Genomic DNA, 25,209 nt, shown 5'->3' with positions numbered 1-25,209 from the left:
AGATCAACCAAAATGATACCAAATATAACATCTTGATTGTTATATTTGGTATCACGTAACATCACAGTTATAAATTAACACGTATTCAGAGTCAAGTCTTGGCTTTTCCACAAATAAAGTATTGAGTTGTTTTTAGTTTTCTTTACATAAAAACAATGTAACAGACATTGTTGCTATGTTGTCGAAGTAACGCTTCAAGCTTAACAGTGAAAGTCTTTAAAAGAAATCGATATGCATATTCTATTACAACCTAGAATTATATAAACATTGTAATAAACAAATTACTTACAGATTCTACTGTCCGAGGTGCAGATTTCCATTGGCTATACATCTCAGCTTTACCCACTTTATGTTCAACACTATCGAAAAGTTTCATCGTAGATGCTACAGCCAGTCCGATCCCTAACAGCACTAACACTAGTAATGTACACATACACATCTTAGTTTTAGTCGATATCACCATTGCCATGATGCACTTTTTTATAACTGTTGATTAGCTTTTAAAATACATTTTTGTCTAGGTACAAAGTAGCTTGCTACGCTTCAAAACATTCTGTGTCTATATTAAATATGGTCAAAATAAAGACAATAATTTCAGATTTCAGAAAAATAATTTAATGCACATTTCAAACCTTTACGAGAGCCTTATAATACATGGGGGCTCAATGCCCATGTGCCTGATTTCCGAATAGTAATGTCATATTTACCACATATAACGAGGATTCAATAAAGTACTAATCTGGCCTTTATTTTTATGCAAAAGATAACGCCTTATAAAAGATAATAGCAAACATGTCTTAGGTATGCTTGCCATATCTTCATTGGAAAGATACTTAGAAAAATTATTTCGTACTTATTTTTAAAAACGTATATACGTAGCGAACACAATTATTAACAATAACATGATAATAATTTATCGATAAAATAAGAGATTATGCTTTCATATTTTGTTTGTTTTTTGTTCATAGAAGTATGATTAGTCATTGTAGATTTCAATTAATAAATAAATAAAACTATCGAAAACAATATTTTATACTTTTTAATCTTGACACCAATATCATAAAATTGTGTAATTCAACTGTCAAATATCATTCTTTTTTCAATATTCTATCAAACAAGTTAATGCCCTAAAGTGTGTCTTCAATATATTGTTATGGAAATTATATTACCAACATGTTTGTTAATAGTTCCTCAAAAAAATTAAATTGTGATTCTGTCTTTTCAGTAACGTCGTAAAGTCAATTGTACGATTAATATTACGGTTACAATTACAGTAATTTTTTTTTTATTATTTTGTAATTAACTTGGTATCTACGTCATTCTGTAGAAAGGAACAACTCTGTCTTCGCCAATCAGTCAGCACCCGCGTAGGTTTATTGATGTGTTATAATTGGCCCATGCCTTGTATCAAAGATAGTTAAAATAGTTGTTAATATTGGATAAACTCTATGACTACTGAAGCTTTATGAAATATAAATTATTTCACAACATAGAGATGTTGTATAACCAGAGAGTAATATACGCTCGATAAGGAAGCGAGACATTAAGAAAAGTGATACAACACTTATTTCCTTTTGAAAACTACCCACAGGATTGTTGGTAGGGTACCAGATAGTCCAATTTATAAGGAAGGCTATTACCACGCAGGTGAAACCGCAGGGTATAGCTAGTTTTGGTATAAAAACAAAAGAGGGTTGAGATGACTCAGGCATAAAAAATGTCTTTGTAACTACCCTCCACTTATTTTTTATACAACATAAGTAGGTTTTTATTAAAAACATATATGAACGCATATATGCAATAAATACTCTATAAATAAAGATTATACACAAATGTTATTTTTAAACAGTTGAGAGATCGAATCTGGTTTATTTAATTTAGGCTGTTGGCAACTGTTGAAAGTATTAGGAATACGCTGAATATATGAAGCCGATAAAATTGTGCAAGATATTTAAAAAAAATCGATGTGTTAATAAATAAAATTAACTTAATTGTTATTAGTATTCCTACAGATGATGTATAAGCTTATAGGAACTTTAAAGATTTACATATATTAAAAGAAATATTTGAGGCGTTGCAACACGCGTATGAAAATATTAAGATCGTGCCTAAATTTGTAGCATACCGTTCTTGGATGTTATTTTGAAATAATAATAATACCTGCTAATCTATTTCATTTGTAACACTTTGTGTAACACGAAAATAATTTCTTAATAAATTCATACAATTTAACATAATCGAAAAAAATCAGTATGTTAATCGGTGTAAAGGTGGACATGTCTTGTTATTATTTTGACACTTGACGCGCTAAAGCGGTTTACTATTGTTGGTTGTAATTTTAATAGATTATAGTAAAATAATAAAGAATCATAAATAAAAAAGATGTTGCTTGTTTTTAGAATTTCGTAAAACGTTCGATTGCGTTCCAATTATGAATTTCTTGAGCCATAGAGCTTACTGCACATGTCCTTTAGGACATAAGCAGTCACCTGATCAGCAGTACTGGACGCCCAAACACATGAGTATCTCGATCCAGCGAGAATGCCGCTAGTAATACTTTATCTAAGACAAGATATATTTAGGTTTTCAATTAATAGTTGCATTCGAATTTTAAAAGTTTTAATTACTGCGCGGGATATTCACTGACACAAACCACAGATTATAAACACCAAATCCAGTCCACATAGATAAATTGTTTATTATTTTAATTTACGCGTATTACTTTCGGCAGAGCGGTCTGCCCGCTAAGACAGTACTGTAGCATCAGCTGGTAGCAAGTCGATATCCCCAGCGAGTTGGCGACGTCTAGTCTGTGATGCTGACCCAGATCGAAGACCTCAAGGAATGGCAGATTATTTTCCTTTTTTATGTGGCATTAACAAGTGCGATAGATTTCTATGGATTAAAGTTGATTTTCACGTTTTAGAAAGTAAATCTTTCGCGTTTTTTTTTAATTTAAGAAGATAATATTAGAAATGTTACGTAATAAATGAATTTAATTTATAAAATAATAACCAAAGTATTGTGGTGGCGTATTTAACTTTTTGTTTAATTATTCACAATTCATTACACAACACAAAAACGTTTTCCAAAGTATGTAATTACGACGCAATGGGCGATCTTATCACTGTAAGATGCTTTCAAAATTAATGTCAAACAATTTAGGGCTTATTAAAATTTTCATAAATAATCAGAATTTGTCAATTATATAACGTTTTTTTTTACAGATCAACTGAAAAAATATACCAAACGGTCAATCTAAGAATATATATAGAAGCGTATATACCACAATATTACTTTATCTAATAACATAAGATAACAAATAATTCGGGTTTACTCAAAATTATCGCACTATTAGAGTGCCTCGTATCAGTTTTAGCGTCTTATCTAAGTGCTTTCCTATTCTTAGCTACACTAAAAGTATCGGCTTTCTGAATGTTTTTACGGAGCTTTTAAAACAAATAATGTTTTCTTAAACATAAATTTTTTTTTTAAATATTTGTAGCTTTGTTAGAAACTATTTACAACGCATTTTGTCCTAATATTCTTAAGCAAGATAGTAATAATAATAAAAGTAAAAAAATATTAATAGAAAACCAAATTTTAAATGTTTGGTCCCTTTAATGCTGGTAGCATTTCCTCGCTATATTGCGATACTTAGTCGTTGACAGAAAAGAGCACCAGCTTTGGTGTCACCAGTACAACCTACCAGGTGCCAACTCTAATCTTTAACTAAGCACTAGCACTTGAACTCCTCCATATCTCAACTCCAAAGCGAACAAAAGCAAACACAAAACACACTCTAACCAGATGTAAAACGTAAGTTTGTTTATCTAAAAAAATCTTTATATTTTAACTAAAAGACGGCTGGTGGATGTAAATTTCGCTAATAGCTTTATTTTTTGGAACTGCTTGCTATAGTGTGAACACGCCAAGATTTTCTACATATGGACCATAGTCACGGACACCAGGTGAGTAATTTCATCCTTCTAGATCCAAAAATCCAAAAAAAAATGTATGTACTGAACTCGGACGAGGTGCTTTTTCTCGTTTCTAAATCTTACTTTAAGTACTACGAAATTTGACCATAAACTATATAAAAATGTAGTTGTTTATTACGTTGTGACGTAACGCTTAGAATACATACAAAAATTTCCTCAAGACTGTGCAAACCTGCGTCAAAATGCGTCCGGATAATTGGTGAATTTTTGGCACAATCACAAGAGGATTTCTCGAGTCTCAACGGCTGTATTTAAGTCAATATAATGGCGTCGCCCAGTCTCCCGACCTCGTTATCTCAAGGACCACAGTGGGCTAGTTATCGTTAAATATTTACTTCACTGCTTAATCCAGGACTTAATTACAAGTAAAGATAGCCGACTAGCTAGTCGCTTCAATAGCCAGTCACTTTGTTGAATATAGTAATAAATCGTCTGATAACTTTAACAATCAAGTTAAATACGGGCTATAAGACATTAGAAGTATTAAATCATAGACTTTTAAAGAGGAAAATACGCTCAGATATTGTTCAACCATCATCACATGGTGTATCGTCATAGAATCATTTTTATAATATTAAATTACTTTATTAGTACTAAAGGCCAAAAGTTGAAACAATGTTCTGCGTACTCATATTTCAAGAATTAAAGCTTCGGAAAGCTGCATGTTTTTTTTAAATATTACTATGTTTGACCAGTGGCAAAGTGAGTAGTTATGGGGGTTATATTTTTGGTAAATATATAATCCTAGAGTAAGAAAATTAATAGTTAACAATAAATGATAATAAGTAACGTTTTGAGAAAGTTGCAAGCAAACGGCTTGGCATTATAATTGCATAATTATTTCTTACATTGAGACTCCGAAACAAACATCTAAATGATGACTTCATTTTTTTATACAATTTTTTTTTGCCCAAAGGGCAGGCATCGCACCCATTATAGTGGGTATGTTGCCAGCCTTTGAGGGACGAGTATACTCTTACTTACACCAATTCAATCGTCTCATACCACCGGGAGTCTATTTCATTTTGATATAGTTTTCTTAACATTCGTAGCAAATCAAATTTGGAATTACACTGAGTATTGTACTCTTGCGTCTTACCTAGTAATTAATTTTTTTTATCTCTATCAAAAGCAGTTATGTATAATGAAATTTTGCTTGCTTAAACTATTTTGGTCACTCGTAACATCAAACAAAAATCATAGTTGTCTATTAACCCTTCAAAGAAAATATTCGAAGGCTTAACCTTAAATACCTTACCTAAGCCCACATTCCTCTGTTATACATTCCACATAAATTATGTCCCTGTAATGTGGGATGGCTTCAAAGGACTAACAAGGATTGTGCACAAAAAGCTATAAGTATACCCTCAATTAGCTACAAACTTAGTACATCCTAACAGTATATGTAAAATATTTATATGAAATTTCCGTTATAAAGGCAATTTTTAAGTTATTTGACAGTACTAAAATACGAGTAAGTATTTTGTGAATGTTTCAGACATATTGACAAAATAATTTATCTGTAAATCAGACAGATTCGTATATCTAATGTTAACATTGATGTTTTTTTATAAATGATACCGATGGACACTCACATTTAAAGGGTCGCAAGTGCGTTGCCAGCCTTTTAGGAATGACTAAGGAACTAGTGCGTTTAATTAGTAGTCAATAAATATGAGTGAAAACAATTTTAAATTTGTTGCCAACATTGTGAGTATTATCTGTATTAGAAAACAAATTACGCGGCAAAAAAGAAAATTTAGATTGATTATCACGTTAAGTATTGGCTGACCTCAAGCTGCTACATGTCAAAATCAGTTCTTTAAATATAATTTTTCGGTAACAGCACACGCGACATCACCCCACTAAGTTGGTATCACATTGACAGCTGTCATTTGATAGACAGTGTTGGCACTACAGAAAAATTACGTGCTGGCGATACAACCGGTGGATCTAGACTGAGTTTAACCTCGCTAAGTATTTGATAAATATTTACGGTAAACAGCGTAAAAATAACTAGGATCTAGCGAAATAATGGCGGTTAAAATCTTCCAATACTCTTCTCTTATCAACGAAATAACGCCAATAAAGGTAATGGACTTTACTCGTTGCAAGTTAAAATTTAGATGAAGAATAATAATACCATAGAATTTAACCTGGAATTGAAACTTTTTAACCTTACAGTTAATTTAAAGCTTAGTTGTTGTTAAATAGCTTATATTCATTTATTAATAATTACATTGCGATCTACGATTACGATTACGACAACGATTACGTTGATAATTTTATGTGTACAAATATATACAATGAAAACATATACACACACATTCATAAACATTCAAACTCAAAATGATTTATTCATTTAGGTAACACAGTGAACACTTATGAACGTCAATAAAGAAATACATATTAAATTATTCCAATTTAACATTTACTGTCAAATCAAGGACGTAGAACGGATGAGAAGAACTATCAATAAACTCTTCACTCTTTTTTATCGCCAAGTTTTTTGTTTTACAAAATGCTTTTAAGGCGCTGCCACCATTACACCATGTTCCACATGACATCCTTAAATAATTAACAATACTAAATAAAAAATATATAAATGAAAAAATTAAATAAAAAGCAAAGATTTGTCCTCTATATCATTTGAATCTACATTATTTTATATATATTTATTTGCTATAGAATATGAGTATATATTTTACGATTTACTACTATTTATTTTGATCCTATCGTTATGCCATACCAATGGCGCTACAATCTTTTAGGTCTGGGTTTCGGATTTCAGTATGTGTTCCGTGATCATTTAGGTGTTCAACCTTCTATGACAAATGCTGCCTTTTTGAAATTAAGACATGCCGGTTTGCTCCGAGGTTTTCCTTCACGATCGAGTGTTAAATGCGCACATAGAAAGTTCATTAGTGCAGCCGGGGATTCTACGACCCCAGGGATGAGAGTCGCACGTTGAAATTACGAGGCCAACAATCCTCTATAACGAATAACAAAACATTCCCACGAAATGGGGTAAAAATAACCCAAACATCACGTTTATGGATTTTAACACGTTCATCCCCTTTTAACACACGGTGTAATCAAAACAAACAATAGTCACTGATCTAGTCGGTTATATTAACAACGTTACATCTGTTATAATAAATAATATATTTATAAACATTAATAGGAATTAATAAGTAAGAACATACTTTCGCATTTGCACTAATGTTATACTATAATATTAAAGCGGGAAAATATTAATAAGTAATTATTATTTATAATAAATGAATATGTAACCAAAGCCGAAAACCCGTTTATTATAATCATAAAAAATTTATATATAGCTTAGATTCTTTACATTCTATACATTATTTTTATAATGTTGTTACAGGATGTATATCCTGTAGGATATATTCTAGCTATTTCAGTACAGTCGATCGGAAACCCTTCGTGGATAAAGGCCTCTTCCAGCTACCTACTACCGCTTCTATTTCCTTTATCCACCTTTTTTTGGCGCCCTCTTCTCCTTTTTCCCCTTGGCCCTTTCCATAAAGAGCTTTAAAGGCCACCTTTTATCTGATTAACTTGCTATAAATAACTGCGGTACTATAATTTGCTCATGATAGACAAACAAAGTGTTGTACTTGCTAAACCAGCTTTTAAAAGAAGCTAAAGGTTCACATCACGCATTGCGTGACAGCTAATCAAAACAAACGAAGGTTTTTTTACTTTTAGAATATTCAAAATTGTTGTAAATAATTTAATTCATCCCCAATTTAAATAGATATTATTGTACGCTCGAGCCAGCACGATACTGGAAAATCAGTGTGCTGGTTACGTATCAAAGGCTTTCTGAGAATGACTTAATAAGCTATGAAATGTTATTCAAAACATCTGGAATATCTGGTTTGAGCAGAACTAAAATCGATTTCTGCTTTTATTATTTAACTAGTCAAGGTGAAGCACATCGCATGTTTGTTCCTTAAACTTTTGGTAGTACTTACGTAAAATCATGAACCTTTATTTTGCTTGTGATATAGAAATTATAATTCGTAATTAACAAGATAAAATGTTATAAAACATATACAAAATATTTTTAATAAAATTAATCTGATAATTATAAGATAGATTAAGAAAGTTACGTATCTGCTATTACATTTAATTTTGTATACTTTAATTGAGTATTTAAAATACTTGCCGAAAAATATTGCAAACTTCGATACAGTAATGATTTTTTTAAATCTAAATCAAATTCATTGTGATAAAGAACTTTTGTTAATAAAAACGCAGTGTCATATTTTCGATATTAAAATACTGTTTACTATTCACCCCATATCTTATTTAAGCTTACGTACGATTTGTAAAATAATATCACTTCTAATTTGGTGTCTGTGATGCCTCGAGAGCTCTCAAATGACATCTCGTTCAATCCCTAGCGAATGCATAATTCGCGATGCACGTTGATATCCTGAATCTGAATCCACTTGTGTCGATGCCTGAAGGAGCAGTTTTACTTGGAGGAAATTTTAAAATCTTTAATCTGTTTCAATATTGCTGAAAAATCTATAACGATAAATAACATGGTTTTAAACATATAATGGTCCTGATAATGTATATGACAGTTGCTGCTTCATAAAGTGCTTAAAATTTAAAAAAAATATGTATATGTAAATCGTAATAAAAGTTATATTTAACTACTACGCTTGTTCTCATATATACTTTTTGCTAAAAAACTACGAGTTTTCCAACGAATTTCCTCGTGAGTATTTGAATTTTCGAATTACGAAATATTGTGTTGCCATGCCAAATACAGCAAAAGGATTTTTAAACTAAAAGCGTGACGACTGTTAAACGAAGTCATTTTATATATTTCCAATAATTGGAGATTTAAATCGGCAGATCAGCAAAAAATTTGCTTGGAATGGATGTACTTTGGACAAGCCGCTCTTGATTCTTAAGTAATTTATTGTATCATTAAATTTAAATTAGTGTACTATTTTAATCAAAGCACCTGTCTGAGTTCCCAGCTCAAATAAATTTAATAGCGAGTCATTATTAGTAATCTGTTTAAACATTTGTAGGAGGATGAAGGGATATTTTTTGTTGTCATAAATGTCTAGGGTAGTTCTCCACGCAAGTTTCTAAACTAAAACAGCTTATTCAATTGCCGCGGTAGTTATAATTCCAGCATCTAAGCCAAAATGCTAACGAGGCCGAAGTTTGGGAAGTGTTGGGAACCGAGTTGTTTTTCTTGGCACTGCGCTTGGATGCTGGTTACCAGGTAAAGTTTCTCGCAAGTTTTATTTATACTATTTGCATATCACATTCCGTAATTCGAAATTTGAATGGTTATGTATTCTTTATGGAATATTATTATAATTATTTTGAAATTAGAGCAAAAAAATTTGTGGTTTGACTGATTGACATGAATTTCAATTAATTTGTGTAATTAAATTTAACTAACGAGAGTTTTTTTTACATGTAACAGTTTTAACAAAATATTAAACCTAATATTACTGTAGGATAAACTCCAGTACATTGTACGTAGAAATGTACATCGTTCTTAGTACGAAACTGTATTTATTTATTTACACTTCGTTACTGTAATATACAAAATTATACATATAAAAAAAGCATTAGCTAACAAGCCAATATTTATTTGTTCACGCCAAATATACAATTAATGTATTACCTATCAAATTACTTGTATTGTATTCCATAAATACATCATTTACTTTGACTTCAATTCAATCTTTATTTCTCTTTAAACTCGAGACGTACAATCTGCTTAGTAAATTCATTTGTTCACGCCAAATATATATTTAATGTGTAATAGAATTCAAATAAAAGCCATTTTTGATTTGAAACCTTTACTTTGATTCTATTAAATTTGCTATATTTAGTGCATCCCTAATTGTATCTTTCAGCGTTATAATGATATAACTTAAGAGATAGAAAATGTTACATAGTATTTGTACCTTATTTGGTATTCGTGTCTTTATAAGGTACTGAGTACTGTAATGAAACGAGGCTCTTCAAGACACGACTATTTAGTATAAGTGTTGGTACTAATCTATATTAAGTCACGTAGGCACAGTACATCCGCCTTAATAAAAAGAAAAATAAAAAAAGATGGCAAATTATATTATACATGTAGGCACATATAGTAAAGTAAGAAAGGTTCAATAAAACTATTTATATGTGTATTCAGCAAAGCTTTGTCTCCGAAAACACGTGATAAACGCATCCCTTACAATCTTGGGACGTGGAATCTTCGTAAAAGGGAATATTTGGGATCTGAATAGGGTGTGATGGATGACGTATGAGTGTATAGATTTTTATGTCGTTGTGAATGGGACATTATTGTGTCGCACATCACGAATATATATAAATTTTCTTAAGCTCTTTTGTCATACGAGATATATGTATATATTTTATATTATTACGTATCATCCGGATTATTAGAATGTTATTTTTATGATGCTGAATACATTACGAGTTATATCGTGATCATTAAGTCACTAAAAGGATTCACTTATCATTTTCATTATAATTCTCCCATTATTCTAGGATCAGGCTTGTAGCATTCCCACATACGAATATAACATTAACAAAAAAAAACTGATTTCACATATCAGAACACTACACTGTTCTATGGATTACATACAAATCGAGGTTCGCTTATTTCCAATCGACAAAATTGAGGAATAAAAACAGATATTTTTGCCAAAAAACTCAGTTCTAATTTGAAATCCTTTCTTGAAACTCAAACCCTGGTAATATTGAATTATAAAAGTCCCATACAAGTTAGCACGTAATTACATAAAGTAGTTGGTGGGAAAACGATACTAACTTCGGATAAGTTCAACTTAATAGAAAAGTTCCAATGGTAATGGACGTCAAGGGATTGGTATTAGTTTACCCAGAATTGGTACATACAATGTTCTGATAGTGATAGTTCCGTTTATTCGGTCTTTTTAGGTTTCAAAATCACACAATCTGTGAAGGTTTAGTTATTGGTCGTGAGGTTTGTATATTTAACGATATTTATCTTATCAGCCAAAATTATTAACACAGCTTATACTAATTTTAAGTAAGTTTTACTTATCATTTGAATATATTTAAGTTAGCAAAGGTAACCTTAGAAATATTTTATCTTAAAATGTACTGTATTGCTTACTGATATGTATTAACACAACATACTATGACAGTCCAAAGTTATTTAATAATTTAGGAAATAATTAGGTACTTACATGGAAAGCTCCAGAGATGAGTGGACCCGCCTGACCGACATACAAAGTCGAAGCAGAATCAAAGACTAATTCCTGCGGATTCCTCTTTACAACAACCGTATCAAACTCTAAGCAATTAAGAAATAACGTAACATTATCATTTGTTACTCTCAATGCGAACCGTGTCCACTTCTTAGAAAACGAAGGTACCACAAACGAAGCGATTGTTTGAGATAAGGCGTAAATATTCGCATCTGTATATAACAAAGAAATATTCGTCAACCCGGGACCAGACGGTATAAGCTGTACACCTAACTGGACAACAGTTTCCAAAGGGTTAACGACAGAAAAGAGGAATCCGCCATCCTTATTTGCCGGTCGTACAGTGGCTGTTATAGAGAATTCAGCGTAAAGTTTCTCGGGCATAAAGAGTCGATACGGAGATTTAATATCAGATCCCGGCTTGAGCCCGTAAGCCGGAAAACCGTCGAGGCCTTCATCGAAGTACTGGGTCTTCGGATTGCTAAATGGAACTCCGATAGCGTGCAGCAAGTCGTATTCGGGGATATCTGAAAAACGGAAACGTATAATTTATCCTTGTTTTATGTGTTATTTGAATTGCTTCGAGGTTCGTTATAAGTTTTCGAAATTGGCTTAGAATGAAATTGCTACATATTCGCTAGTTTATTTTGTTTTATACACGTGAAAGTTAATAAGCTAAGTATTATATGTAAAACTGTACGATGTAATATGTAACTTTGCTTAAGGTATTATTTAAATGTTTTATAAACTTCTTAATATCTTAAACACTTTATAAAAATCTAATTTACCTATATAAAATATTTCGTTCAAGATATAATTTAATAAAGAACAATACGGATAATTTTAGTTCATTTCTCGAACATTTTCTGTCAATAAATCGCTACGGTACCGTACTTGAAACGATTATTTTACACCTCAATTCCAACTTCGGGTGAGAACGAAATAGAGAATTTCGTTTCAGGCGAACAATTAGCAGTGCTTTGAACGGAACAGTAAATAGGTATCGTCGTTCAAAATAAGGCCATCGGTAAAGAAGGGATATACGGGCAGTGTAACAGTGAATTCACATTATACATATGTCAGAGCACTTAGTAACAATCCATATAATGAGCGAAGACTCTCACTCAATATAGTTCCCTGAAAAATTTACTACCAAACCAAGTAGTGGCCAACTGGAATGGGCTTCCGGAAAGTGTTTTTAGTGTAACCTCTTTGAACTCTTTTAATAGGTAGGATAATTTCTCAGAATACACAAATACGCGCGCAACTTATTAAGCTGTTAGTCTTTATGTCACAGTAAAGTAGTTAAATCAGAGAGTTAATTGAATCTCTAGACAGTTAATTAAAGATCGATATTCAGTCAAGTCGCTAGCATTTTGATTTAAATAAAGAAGCATCGAAAACGTTTAACTATCTGTCTGACCGTAAGCCAGTTGATTAATAATGAAAATCAAGATGGTAAAACAAGACTCCGCCATGATTATTTCATTTGTTATTGTTATTTCGGTGTTATCGTGAAGAACTGAGAGCTTGGAAATTCCGTGTTTTGTTTTCTTGTTGCCTAGGAACGTTTCGTTCACTTACTTGTCTCACGGAACTTTAGCGACTTGATTGAATATCGATCTTTAATTAACTGTCTACAGATTCAATTAACTCTCTGATTTAACTACTTTACTGCGACATGTATACTACGAAAAAATAATATAATAGTAAAATCTCGATAAATACTCTTAGAAATGGCGCCTTGTAAGTCGAAATTTCAGCAGTAAAACCACATGTATCTCGAAGTTCTTGTTAAGTCGAAAACTCGTTTTTTGCCGTTCCCTTGACATTCGAGTTATCGACTGTATAATGAAGTCCCCGGTGTCCGTATCTGTTTGAACGCGATAAACTCAAAAACTACCGAATGTTTCGAGTGCGATTCCGAGTGATTAACATCGAAGAGATAAAGTGCGAATAGTAAAGACAAGTGATAAGTAGTAAGTGAAGTGCGCGTAATTAAAGTATCTAGTGACAGTATTTTGTACGTGGTAATTAGTGTATATTCGGCTTTTTCCTGTAAACAAATTTCTCGTAGATTTATTTAAAAACTTAACCCTTGAAGCTCGAAGCTCGTAATATTTTGGTTATCATTAGGTAATATGATTGCTCTGTGAGGTAAGAGTTTGTAGAATACGTGGGAAAGGATGAATCGGTGGAGCTATACGTACGTCATTGACCACTGAAAGAGCAGTTTTTTTTTAATAACACATTCAGAAGCGCGTCTATTCGTAAAAAAATGTCAAAGGACCTTGGCAACAGTAATATGTTGCGTTAGGTGTAACCAGCTATCGCCAAAATATAAGTTTGTCTTAGCAAATTTACCGATTATGATGCGGTTGTTTTTTGTAAGAATGTTATCGTGATCGATATGGTTAATAGACATTGTAAAGAATTCATGAATATGTTCAGGCGTTTCATCAGATTTTTTCAGTTAGCTGCTGCAAATATCTTACGCTCATAGTGATTAATAACTTTCAAATATCACCATCATATCAAACACATGTATGCTGATACCACGGAGCTACTTTGATGTTGGAGTTTGGACGTTGTTGTCAAATCTCATTTTTATGAATTGAAAAATAAATATCTACATGATTTACATTTAAAATGAATATCCACAGATCTAGAATGAACTTGTGTTAGAGTAGCTAGCCAGATATAATAAGAATTTGTTAGTAAGAAAAGCACACGAAATGATAACTTTCTCTTTCGGTTTTTTTTTTAAATTAATGACAGACTCAGAATATTATCAGACAAATTCAATAGCCTGTCGCAAAATATTAAATAACATAAAAATACATAATCTATGCTAATTAGTTCAAATTAATTCCGCCCCTTAGCACATCGTTAAACCCAAAACCTATTACATTCTCTGAATCGTATAATAAGAGTTATTGCTTACGGAAGCTAGTAAAAAATATGGTTTATAACTTGGCGAACATGTTTTATTAGATATAAAGTATATCAAATGCATTTGATGTTTATAAAAAAACATCTTTGGTCGGTTAGTATTGGTTTATAAACGTAACAAAATACAGTAAAAAATAAATCAATGGCGCTACAACCTTTTTAGGTCTGAGCCTCAGATTTCTGTATCTGTTTCATGATCATTTGTTAATCGAATAGGCAAGTAGGTTATCAGCCTTCTGTGCTTGACGCACGCCGTCGACTTTTTGGGTCTAAGGCAGACCGGTTTCCTCACGGTGTTTTCCTTTACCGTTCGTGCGAATGTTAAATGTGCACATAAAAAGAAAATACATTAGTGCTCAGCCGGGGATCGAACCTACGACCTCAGGGATGAGAGTCGCACGCTGAAGCCACTAGGCCAACACTGATATGCAATAAAATAAATGTTAACAATAAATTTTGAGTCATGCGGTGAGAAGAGATTTGGATTGTATGAAAAATCTTTACAATGGAATTACTTAAATATATATATATATATAAAATAAATTAAATTAATAAATTAATTTCATTGACGTTTTAAGGCAACCTTCAGTGTTTGTATACTTCTGAACCGTTCATCTTACGGACTTTAAGAGAAGATGCAGGTAGGTGCATGGACGGCAGTAAGTGCTAAACTTACAAATGCCTATTTGCCCTTGTTTAAAATTTTCAAAACAGTTATAATTCTGCCAGGAATCAAACCAATAATGTAAGTAAGCAAAGTACTAAGTAAGCAAAAAAAATGCTTTTAATTGTAAAATTATAAACTTAATAAATTATTTCTAAACTTACCGTTTGGATATTTTGAACTAAAAAGTCCCTCGTTGCCGAAGCTGTGCGTTGAATGTAGGAGTAGCGACAGACACAGCAATCTGAAATATATGAAATATATATTACACTATGTGAAACAATAAACCTCTTTGAAACCTATAAGCTATTCTCTTATTAATTAGCTTGAATTATCACTCTCAAAATTCCGTTTCCAATAATATTTGCCTACATTAATTTATATGTGACTATTATAATAGCAAGAACGTCATATCTTGTACAGCGATATTTTAAACAAGAAAAAATACTATTGTTAGTGTGTCCATGGGCTAAACTAGACATTGGTATTTCTGAATTTTATTCATCAGTAAAATATAAAAATACAAAGATATATAAAGGGAATTGAATATTTGCAAGTCTGGTGATGGTCGAGTGAACCGGCTTAATTGATGAATTCACAATACTTTTCATTCTTAAATATGATTATTGGATTTCAGATTTTTAATACATTTGTTAAAAAACAGGAGACTTTAATATTTATCTGTATGTTTATGTAAATGTAATAAAAAATATGTAGTTAATTGTTTATAAAATATGTTTTGGTTATAACAGTTCATAGCTATAATATATACATATACTTTGTAAAATAATCAATGTTTAAGGTTTTAAAATATTTTCAAATTGTCCAATCCCAATTTACAATAAATTACTATATAAAATTCTTTTTGGGAATATAAGGTTTATAAGTCCAGAATTTGTACATAATCTAACCCTACATATGTTTAGATATAGAATATTAGATTAATTTAAGCATACATATTAATGTTTTGTATGTATATTATGCCTTAATAAATATTTAAATGAATATGAGATAACATTAGCTGAATAGCGGATCCAGTGATGCTGATGAGTTTAGGTTTCGAAATGCAATAGCATTTTTGGAACCACGACCACCTATAGACTGAAACGTGTTGGAATCGCAAGACCGAACGAAAGAACGAATAGTTTTGGTTTCAGGTATATATGTAAGTTTTGAAATATAACTGTTAAACTTGCTTCGACATACGATTCAATTCAATCACAATAAGCTATTATGTTTTTAGTATATATATATGTACATAATTTTTTAGTAAAAAAACTATTCTGTGGATAAATTTTAAACGTTAAGACGTAATATTTTGGCAGGAGCTATCAAAGTTCACAAAATTTCAGTTTTATGTTTATAGTTTTACTATCTACATATGTTATTAAATAATATTAATCGTTGTTTGTGCAATTAAGTGCAGGCACACTGAAATCATCAACGAAGCAAAGTTGTTGATCTCTAGCCAATAATAAACTCAACATTTACGAAGTCGGTAGAAGGGGATTCGATTGAATTCTATGTTCTAAATTTTTATTTCCACATTTCGATACAAAAGAGTTGAACAAAGAGTAACTTTTTTAGAATCGCATATTCTGTCAAAGTTTGAAGGCGATCAAATTTTGGTTCAGTCGTGAGGTCATGGTTCGAATTTTCATACTAATTGAATTAACGAAATCTGATTACCGCTAACGTCACGTGGAAACATACGGGCTTATTTTTTGACGTCTTGGTATAAATAAGCGATGAAACTCAGTTGTAGGTTGTCAGTAGGCTCGCAATAAGAGCTCATGGTAGGCCCCCAGCTGTACTCACGTCTTTAAAGAATTTCAAAGTTTAAAAAAATCTAAGTGAATAATCTGAACCTTTCTCGAATCCACTTGAACTCATCAAAATCAGCCTGACATTTAAGAGGACTTTAATTATAAACACAGAAGATTTATATCTAAAAAAAACAAGCTAGAAACAATTTGGATTGGAAAATTACATTATTCATATTTATTAAATGACCGTTCTGCGACGTTCAGACTTCTACTCGTTTATCAACTACCATCAAAGCAACAAATAATACAATCACAAAGTTTAATAAAAAAGGTATTTAAAAAATTCTATAAAATAAGGTCTGTCTTAAGTCTGTAAGTCTTCAAATTTTTTATTTAAGTAATTTTTGTATTATATCGCTATGTTATGATTTACATAGCAAACGCGTAGTAAACAGCAAATCTACTAAGGCTGGCCGTTTGTGCTGAAGATAAAGTGTGCGTATACGGGCTTCTCTAACATAGAACAGACTTTCCGTGTCCATACAATAGTGGACGCTAACTTCCTTACCTAAACGAAATGTCGTTGTCTATAAAAATAAAAATTAAATAAAATATTTTTTATTTATTCCTTGAGACTTGGGCAGTTGCACGGAAAAACTAAGCGAACGGATAGCAAAATGTTCCATATATTGTGTTGGCTACTAAACAGGTAGGATAAATATATATATAACCATACTAAAACGAAACGAAGTTCGCATGGGTAGCTAGTTATATATAAAATTAGCAATCATTCCAATAGTAATATTAATATGAATAATATATCCTTGCTCCAAATTGATAGACTGAAATGTATAGTTAACAATAAATAAGCAATTCAGTATTCACAAGTAATTAATTTGAATTACATACAAAGCGGAGTTAAAGGTTGTAGTTAAACCCAATGAAAGGGAATTGAGCAATAGAATAATCGCAGCCATTTGCAAGGTTTTATTCAAATGAGCGTCGATAATAAGCCGTGAAATGACAGCTGTAATTGTAGGTATTTGTATGAACAATTTTGTAATGTAATACATATTTTGTACATAGTTAAGACTGTATTGCATGCATGTGAGTAGACTTAATGTATAGAAACAATCCAAAAGCAAATGTGAAAGTTGTTGAAAACATTTTTGTTTTTGGAATCTCGCTGATCGACTTAAGGAACTTTACAGCTCAGCTCGGGCTGTTTTAGTAAGCGTGGCTCAGCGGAATGGGCGTTTTCCTGCGACTAGGGAGTATTGCGCTAGTGGCGGAAAAAGCGGAAAGTCGCGGCTTGGGCCGTCGCGGGGTTGTCAAATGCCTGAAGGGCTGGTGAAGGCAAATTTTTACCCTAATCTGGTAGTTTTTAATTTGTTGTTAGCTGAAGTTGAAGCTGTTGAAAAAAGTAGTGAAATATTTGTTTTATATGAGTGTATTGGTGTGTATATATTTGGCTGGCCGGCACTCGTGAACCTTCTGGTATTGAGAGTGCGGCGGCGGTATCACTTAACATCAGGTGAGCCTAGCCCGTTTGCCACATGTTTTATTAAAAGAAATATACTCTATGCTGAAGAGTGTTTATTCAGAGACTAAGGCTTTGCACCTATGTTTACACTTATTGAGTGTATACATGTCCAAGTGACCTGTGCAAAATGAATTATAAAAATAAATATATTAGGTTTATTTAAGTTTATTGTAATTAAGCATATACATGTTTCTTTAAAATAATTTACGACGTTTTTATGGAAGAGCTAGGAATCCTGACACAACGATTTTTTTCATAAAAATAAATTAATAAATCAGCGGCGTTACAACCTATTTAGGTCAATGCCTCGGAGTTCTATATCTATTTCATAATCATTTGTCAATTTAATTGGCAATTAGGTGATCAGCCTCCTGTGCCTGACACACATGGACGACTTTTTGGGTCTAAGACAAGCCAGTTTCCTCACGATGTTTTCTATTACTGTTGTTTTCTTTTTCGTTTTATTATTATAATCACCACACTAAACATTGAAAATAACTATTTATAACTTTCCTGCCTCTGTATTATTTCTAAGATAGTGACGTGAATCGTTTGTGCTTACCACTACAAGTAATGGTTAACAAACGTATTCCGAACCTCTGGGATATGTGACATTCGTTAAGACATCGAGGTCTGCATATTTACAATCACTAGTATGCATGGCCCCTTCATAAATAGTAATATTATTGTATTAGGTAGTATATTTTGTCATCTAAGTGGATGTTGTAATGTTCTTAATAACAAATAATTATTTTTAAACCGCGTGGTCACAAAACCAGCGTCCAATTTTTGCGATTAATGATTCGCTTCGATTTTCGCAACAGTTCAAATTAATTAACCCGAGGAAACAGAAGTCATGAGTACCAATCAATCAACCGGTGAGAACGGTTGACAGCGGTTTTCCTCTGCATTCATATGATTGTAATTGATTACATGGAATCGAGTTATTTCATTGTGGCTGTCATTTGCCCAATTTTCATACATACTTAATACAATTAGCCCTTTAATGTGCCATTCATGCTCGCATATGTATTTACATAAGCTGAAGCTCGTGTCTTAGTTCGACAATCCTTCTTCTTCTGTCAGAGCGACGTTTGTCACTTGTTTTTCTCTCTCATCTTTTATATTTTTTTAAATTAAAAATGGTTGCTCAGTTGAAACATTATTTAGAAAATAGAATCAAAAATGTTTTATTTTATTAAACTAAAAAATGAACGTTACAAACTACAGACAAAGAGACGACATCGTTTAGAACAACATACCGGTTATATTGACCAAATTCAAAGGTCCCGGCTGGTAAAAGTATAACAACGCCATCGACTGTTACCATCTTAATTTACGACCAAATATAAGTACATAGTCCCTTCGGTGTCGAATAACAGATTTTGACTGTATTTCATTCATACTTTAGGTTGTATAAATATATGCTATTTAAGTATGCATTTTAATTTGACTTTTTTGTATGACCAATTAAGTAAACATTCGAAATTCAAATTAGCTATGCATAATGCATATGCACGTACAAAGTATATTGTATTCCATTCAAACACCGAAATTTAGTCAATACGAGCTGTAAACAATAATTTCACAGTTCAAACAGTGACAGGTTCAAATGTGGGGTCTATAGGTTCATATTTAACTTATGTTCCAGCAGTTGAGATCAATAACTCTAAAAACTCTAACTTAACACATTGTTATACGACCTCACTTGTTACCTTTAAATCTTCTCTTGTATGGTAAATTTTGACTTATTTCCCATCATACATTCTACACCAATAATTTAAACTATCATATAAATTGAGACTTGAGAATGCCAAGAATTCAAGTGCTATTGACCTATCATATTGCTGATTCGTAATCACTTAACGAGGTAAGACAACTCTGAGATGTTAATTAATTTACAGACGCACTAGACTTGTGACATTGGAGCTAAAATGCTAAATTGGTTCTTGGAATGCAAACAATACACATTATGATTCTAAAATTACTTTTATAATCACAATCACGATTATTTGCTTATTTGTGGTTACTTATATTATTACCAACATGCACTGTTGATTTCTCAAAATATGGATCCTAAATATTTTTTTTTTATATATAGGGCCAGCCTGTTAGTTATCCCCGTTAAAAAAGACGATGCGACTATTGAATGCCTTATCCGACATTATCGACTTTTTTATATTACAAAAATAAAATATGTTTATTATGGAGCATGTGATACAAGTATCACTTATTATTAAATTTAAATTATATTAGTTTAGTACTGTAAGGATAGTTGTGTTTATTTTTGTGGATAAACAAATAAACTGGCACGAGTCTCAGCAGATAAGTTAAAGAATTTACTTTACATAAGTGTATTAGTTAGACGCACAAAATATATGTTTATTTTTTATATTATTTAAATATGAATTTATTATGTTTATTTATGTCCGACACCGAGCAAATTTACAACAAAAAAAAAACTATACGCACTGACTACATTGATATGTAGTGAGGAACCCGACTCAGTGTCAGGCGCAGAAGGCTGCTGACCTACCTGCCATTATACAGATGACGTGTCAGTTATATGCCATTAAGGAATTGATACCACCAGCGATCATTATTTTTATTACAATATTCAGTAATTCATTTATCCGCTGAAAGTGTATTTATATAAACATAAATTTCCACCTACATAAGTAGTCTTCAAAACTCCGTTCATAAATAACGAACACATTAAAATGTTATTCTTTGTATACACGCGATAATTCACTTTCTTTCCGGCAAATAAACATTAACATGTATAATATATAATTTATGCGCCTAATATTTCATACTCAATACAAATTAATGTGAGGTGAAAGTTCACTTTTTCGATACAAAGATGAAATTATTTATGGTGTGCGCTCGTTTTAGGACGACCTTAATTCTATTGACCTTTGACAGCAAAATTTAAATAAAGCTCTTGAATGAAAGTGCCTCCATAACTCTAGTGTTGGTTAGAAATAATGCCGTGTACCTACTATGTTCCAAACACATCGATCTTCATAAGAAAACATAAACAAGACTTAATAAGCATTGCAAGTCTTTGGTTACTAAAGTATGCATTGTGATTAAATACGCATACTTAATAAGTTACAATTTTATTAAATCGTTGAAAGAGCGGAGTACCTTGATGTACAGATCTCTCTAGGCTTAGTTCAGGGGCTCCAATATCTGCTAAAACAATGTAACTTGTTATTGAATAAAGAAATACAGAATTTGTAAAATAAATATTGCAAGACAGTACCTCAAAGCATTGACCTAGTAACAAATTTGACCATAGGTTGGAATGACGTATTTATTCTCACCGTGATCCTCTCAATACAATAATATATTGAAACGCGTATCAATACCAAGCAGATCCTTTCTTTTTATTTATACAGTACAGTAATTACATTTAACCAAGTTACTATACTGCTGTGAATGATTTAACAGCTTAATAGCAAAAGTTTAATTACAAAAAAGCCCTCACAGGAACCCTAAATACGTAATTCTTGTTCATATCCCTTGTGGCCCAATCTGGCCAACATCGAACTTCCAATCTAGTTTTTATTGCCGTACATCAATGAAGGTTCTAATCAAGTGTGATTTAATACCTTGACCTGCCCTTATCTCAGGATAATTAGCCATTTTAATGGGAAAATAGAGAAAAGTTTCCCGTACATGCAAGAGATTTATGTTTGTACAGCTGTTATTTGAGTAAAATTTGTTAAATGTCCCGTTTTGTATTCACCTGACGGCGTGTGTCTAACCGTGCTAAAGTGCTTTACACGACTTCGAAATTAAAAGGACATAAGACCGGCTATTAAGTGCGGCTTCTTTTGCGATAGTTTTTGGAAATTTGACAGGTTTTCTGGTCTTGTCTGTATCGGTTATAACGTAACTCTTCTGTTGTCATAGGGAGGTTCATCAACATTTGAACGGTTTAATTTTTTTTAATATTATGGACATTTAACTAATCTGTAACTAATAGCACTCTCTTCCCTGGAGATATTTGTATTATTAAGGGAGCGTTGTACAGGTATTAGTGGACCCGACGTTGAACTGTACAAACGTCTTAAATACCAACAACACATTCTCGAATCCAGTTAAAGACACAAAAAAGAATATCAAGTCGAGTTTAATTGGGTACGCACGCACAGAATATTGTAAGTATTGTATTGAATATATAAGTGAGTGGCCAAAGTTCGTGGAAGCAAAGATACTTTGATACGAGCTGAACCTCACATATCGGCCTATCATCCGGGTGATGGCATCACCCTCATGTGAATTTTTTGCGCCGACTATAAAATTGGTAGGAACAAAAATTTGCCACATTTCAAATCTTATTGACAGAACGAAGTCTGTAGTGCCCGCTAGTATTATATATAAATTACTGCTTCTATTGATAATTATTCTATTTCTATTCAAATAATTATTGATATTACGTTATACACTGTATCAACTGTCAAAATTTAAATCCTCTGTAATACTCGGTGTTGACGAATCAGGCATTTTGTTTTTATCCTCCATGACTATAGTTCCAGCAATTACGACAACATCACAAGATGTAAGATTTTTGTTTAAACTATAAAGTTAGAGCAGTGTTGGCCTAGTGGCTGCGTGCGACTCTCATCCCTGAGGTCGTAGGTTCGATCCCTGGCTGTGCACCAATGGATTTTCTTACTATGTGCGCATTTAACATTAGCTCGAACGGTGAAGGAAAACATCGTGAGGAAACCGGCTTGCCTTAGACCCAAAATTCGACGGTGTGTGTCATCACCTACTTGCCTATTCAATTCACAAAAGATCATGAAACAGATACAGAAATCTGAGGCCCAGACCTAAAAAGGTTGTAGCGCCATTGATTATTATTATATTGTTAAAAAAAGTGTGTAATTTTTTAATTATGAAAAACAATCTAGCCTATACAATAATTGAGGATAATAAGTCATATTATGTTTAATTATCTACAATACTAGTAAACAGCTTAAATTAAAATTAATAGTCTGTGTTCTATAAGATTTCGGCACCGAACGTCGTATCGTGTGTCTGATGGCTCTATTTTGAATTAAAAAATGAAAGTAATAATAGCGCTTAAAATAGATTAACATAAACATTCCTATAAAATTCTATAAATATTTGATAAACCCATGAATAAATTATTGCACCTCACTTAAATGGGTATAAGTGAATCCAGCCGATCCATATTAAGACTTAAGTAGGATCTAATCCCGAGGAGCGATGAAGCTTGAATAAATCAACGTGGAACGTGGTTTAAATTCGCTCACGTGAAAATCTTTAGAAGACGCTATAAAACTTGATTTTACTTCAGTGAACTCTATAACTTTCTATCTGGGCCACTTGATAAAATTAACGATTATTACTATCACGTGACTAGAAACGTCATGCAGTTAATAAAAAAACTATATTGTCTGTGGTATATGCATTCGATTTTCACATTATTTAAAGAATCGACTGCTTATCTGTAATCTGAGACTCTGTCACGTCAGGTTGACAGTTGACTAAATCATATGACGTTGAGCAAAATGTTGCCATATTATATATTATTTAACAAAAACCTGTCTCTGTTTATCACATATTTAATACATTAATGTTAGAGATAATATAATAAGAGAACACGATGCCATTTGTTTTATTAGAATGGCAACACGCAGTCTTCTAATTAATAATCACCATAATTTTAATTTCCTTTCATTCTTTAAGAAGAAAGAATAATAAACTAAAATTGAAAAAATATATGATAAAAATAGAATACATCTAAAAGCCAGTTTTTGTATATAATGGACATATATTTTTTGATAATATGTATGTAGGTGATATGCCTTTTGAGGCTCAGATAGAATTTTTAGGTCTACTCGGATCGGTTTCCGCGCAATATTTTCCATCACCTTACGAGTTAGTGTTAATTGCGTACATAGAAAGAAAGCTCCATTGGTGCTGCCGTGTTTCGAACGACCTAAGAATGGACGATACTATCTTCTCCTATACAGCACTATAGTCGAATATTCTATATTCAAGTGACGATGTTACAAACATTAATTATATAACAATCATTAAAATAGCTGTAACATTTATTACCCATTCAAAGGGATCAACAGTTATTCAAACAATTACTTTTGACTTATGAAAACTTAAACCTAACATTACCGAAGTTGAGTTGAGACGGGCGTGGACGAAAAGAGGTTGCCAACCTTTTTGAGACAACAACACTTATATTTGTGTGCATTAGAATAGTCGTATTTTAAATACGTGGCATATAAGATGCGTTTTAACGTGACAACGTCTAATATAACGATGAACGCTGGCTGCACGCAGGAAAAAGTATGACTCATTGTCCCGTTGCACTCATTGTCCCGATAAGCTCAGTGAATGCTTGCGCCGCATCCATCTCTATTCCACTCAATTGGCATATGCGTCTGAGTATTCACTCCTTCTTTGTTTACAAAATAGTGACAATTCAATAAAAATTATTCCATTTTATTCATAATGTGCAATCATTTCATAAATGTTTTGTTATGCGTTGTCACGTCAAACTATCATTTGTAAATCGACTTTACAGACAACCATTTTTTGTTACAGCTAGAGGTTAATTCTTATGAAAACTCGAGGCATATGCAATTCTCGTAAAAACCACACACTGTCGCATTCATTTCATGCCTTCATTTCGTATAGATACATACGTAGAAACTATATACTTAAGTAATTATATCACCTTAAAATAACAGTTAAGGCCAAAAAACGTTAGTCTACAATCTCTTAATTATTCGCTGCTGTAACTGATCACTTCGGAGAATCGGCTCAATGCTCCGAAAGACCTTTGTCGAGTGTCAAAGGTTACTTACCCCTGGGCAAAGCCAATTAATGCCGTACAGCGTGTCAAACTGCAATATCCAACTATACATTTGACATTATTGCATGTCTTTGAGATTTGGCAATAAATGCGCCGAATCAACTGAGCCTTATACACGCCTAGCAATTATCGTGACAC

The 25,209-nt window shown here is 32.2% G+C and overlaps 1 protein-coding gene across 2 annotated transcripts in view; it reads right to left on the bottom strand.

Moving 5' to 3' along the window:
• Positions 1–25,209, bottom strand: part of LOC123709913 (collagen alpha-1(XVIII) chain-like) — a 131,056-nt gene that overhangs the window by 23,754 nt on the left and 82,093 nt on the right. For both annotated transcript variants that reach the window (XM_045661516.1, XM_045661517.1), the window contains exons 3-4: positions 15,053–15,132; positions 11,252–11,799 (exon numbers count right to left, since the gene is read on the bottom strand). In XM_045661516.1, coding sequence (XP_045517472.1) covers positions 11,252–11,799; positions 15,053–15,132 — 628 coding nt within the window. The remainder of the gene's footprint in view (positions 1–11,251; positions 11,800–15,052; positions 15,133–25,209) is intronic.

Source organism: Pieris brassicae, chromosome 5 (genome assembly GCF_905147105.1).
Source record: "Pieris brassicae chromosome 5, ilPieBrab1.1, whole genome shotgun sequence".
In the NCBI taxonomy this organism is placed as follows: Eukaryota; Metazoa; Arthropoda; class Insecta; order Lepidoptera; family Pieridae; genus Pieris; species Pieris brassicae.
This window is presented reverse-complemented; position numbering and strand designations above follow the sequence as displayed.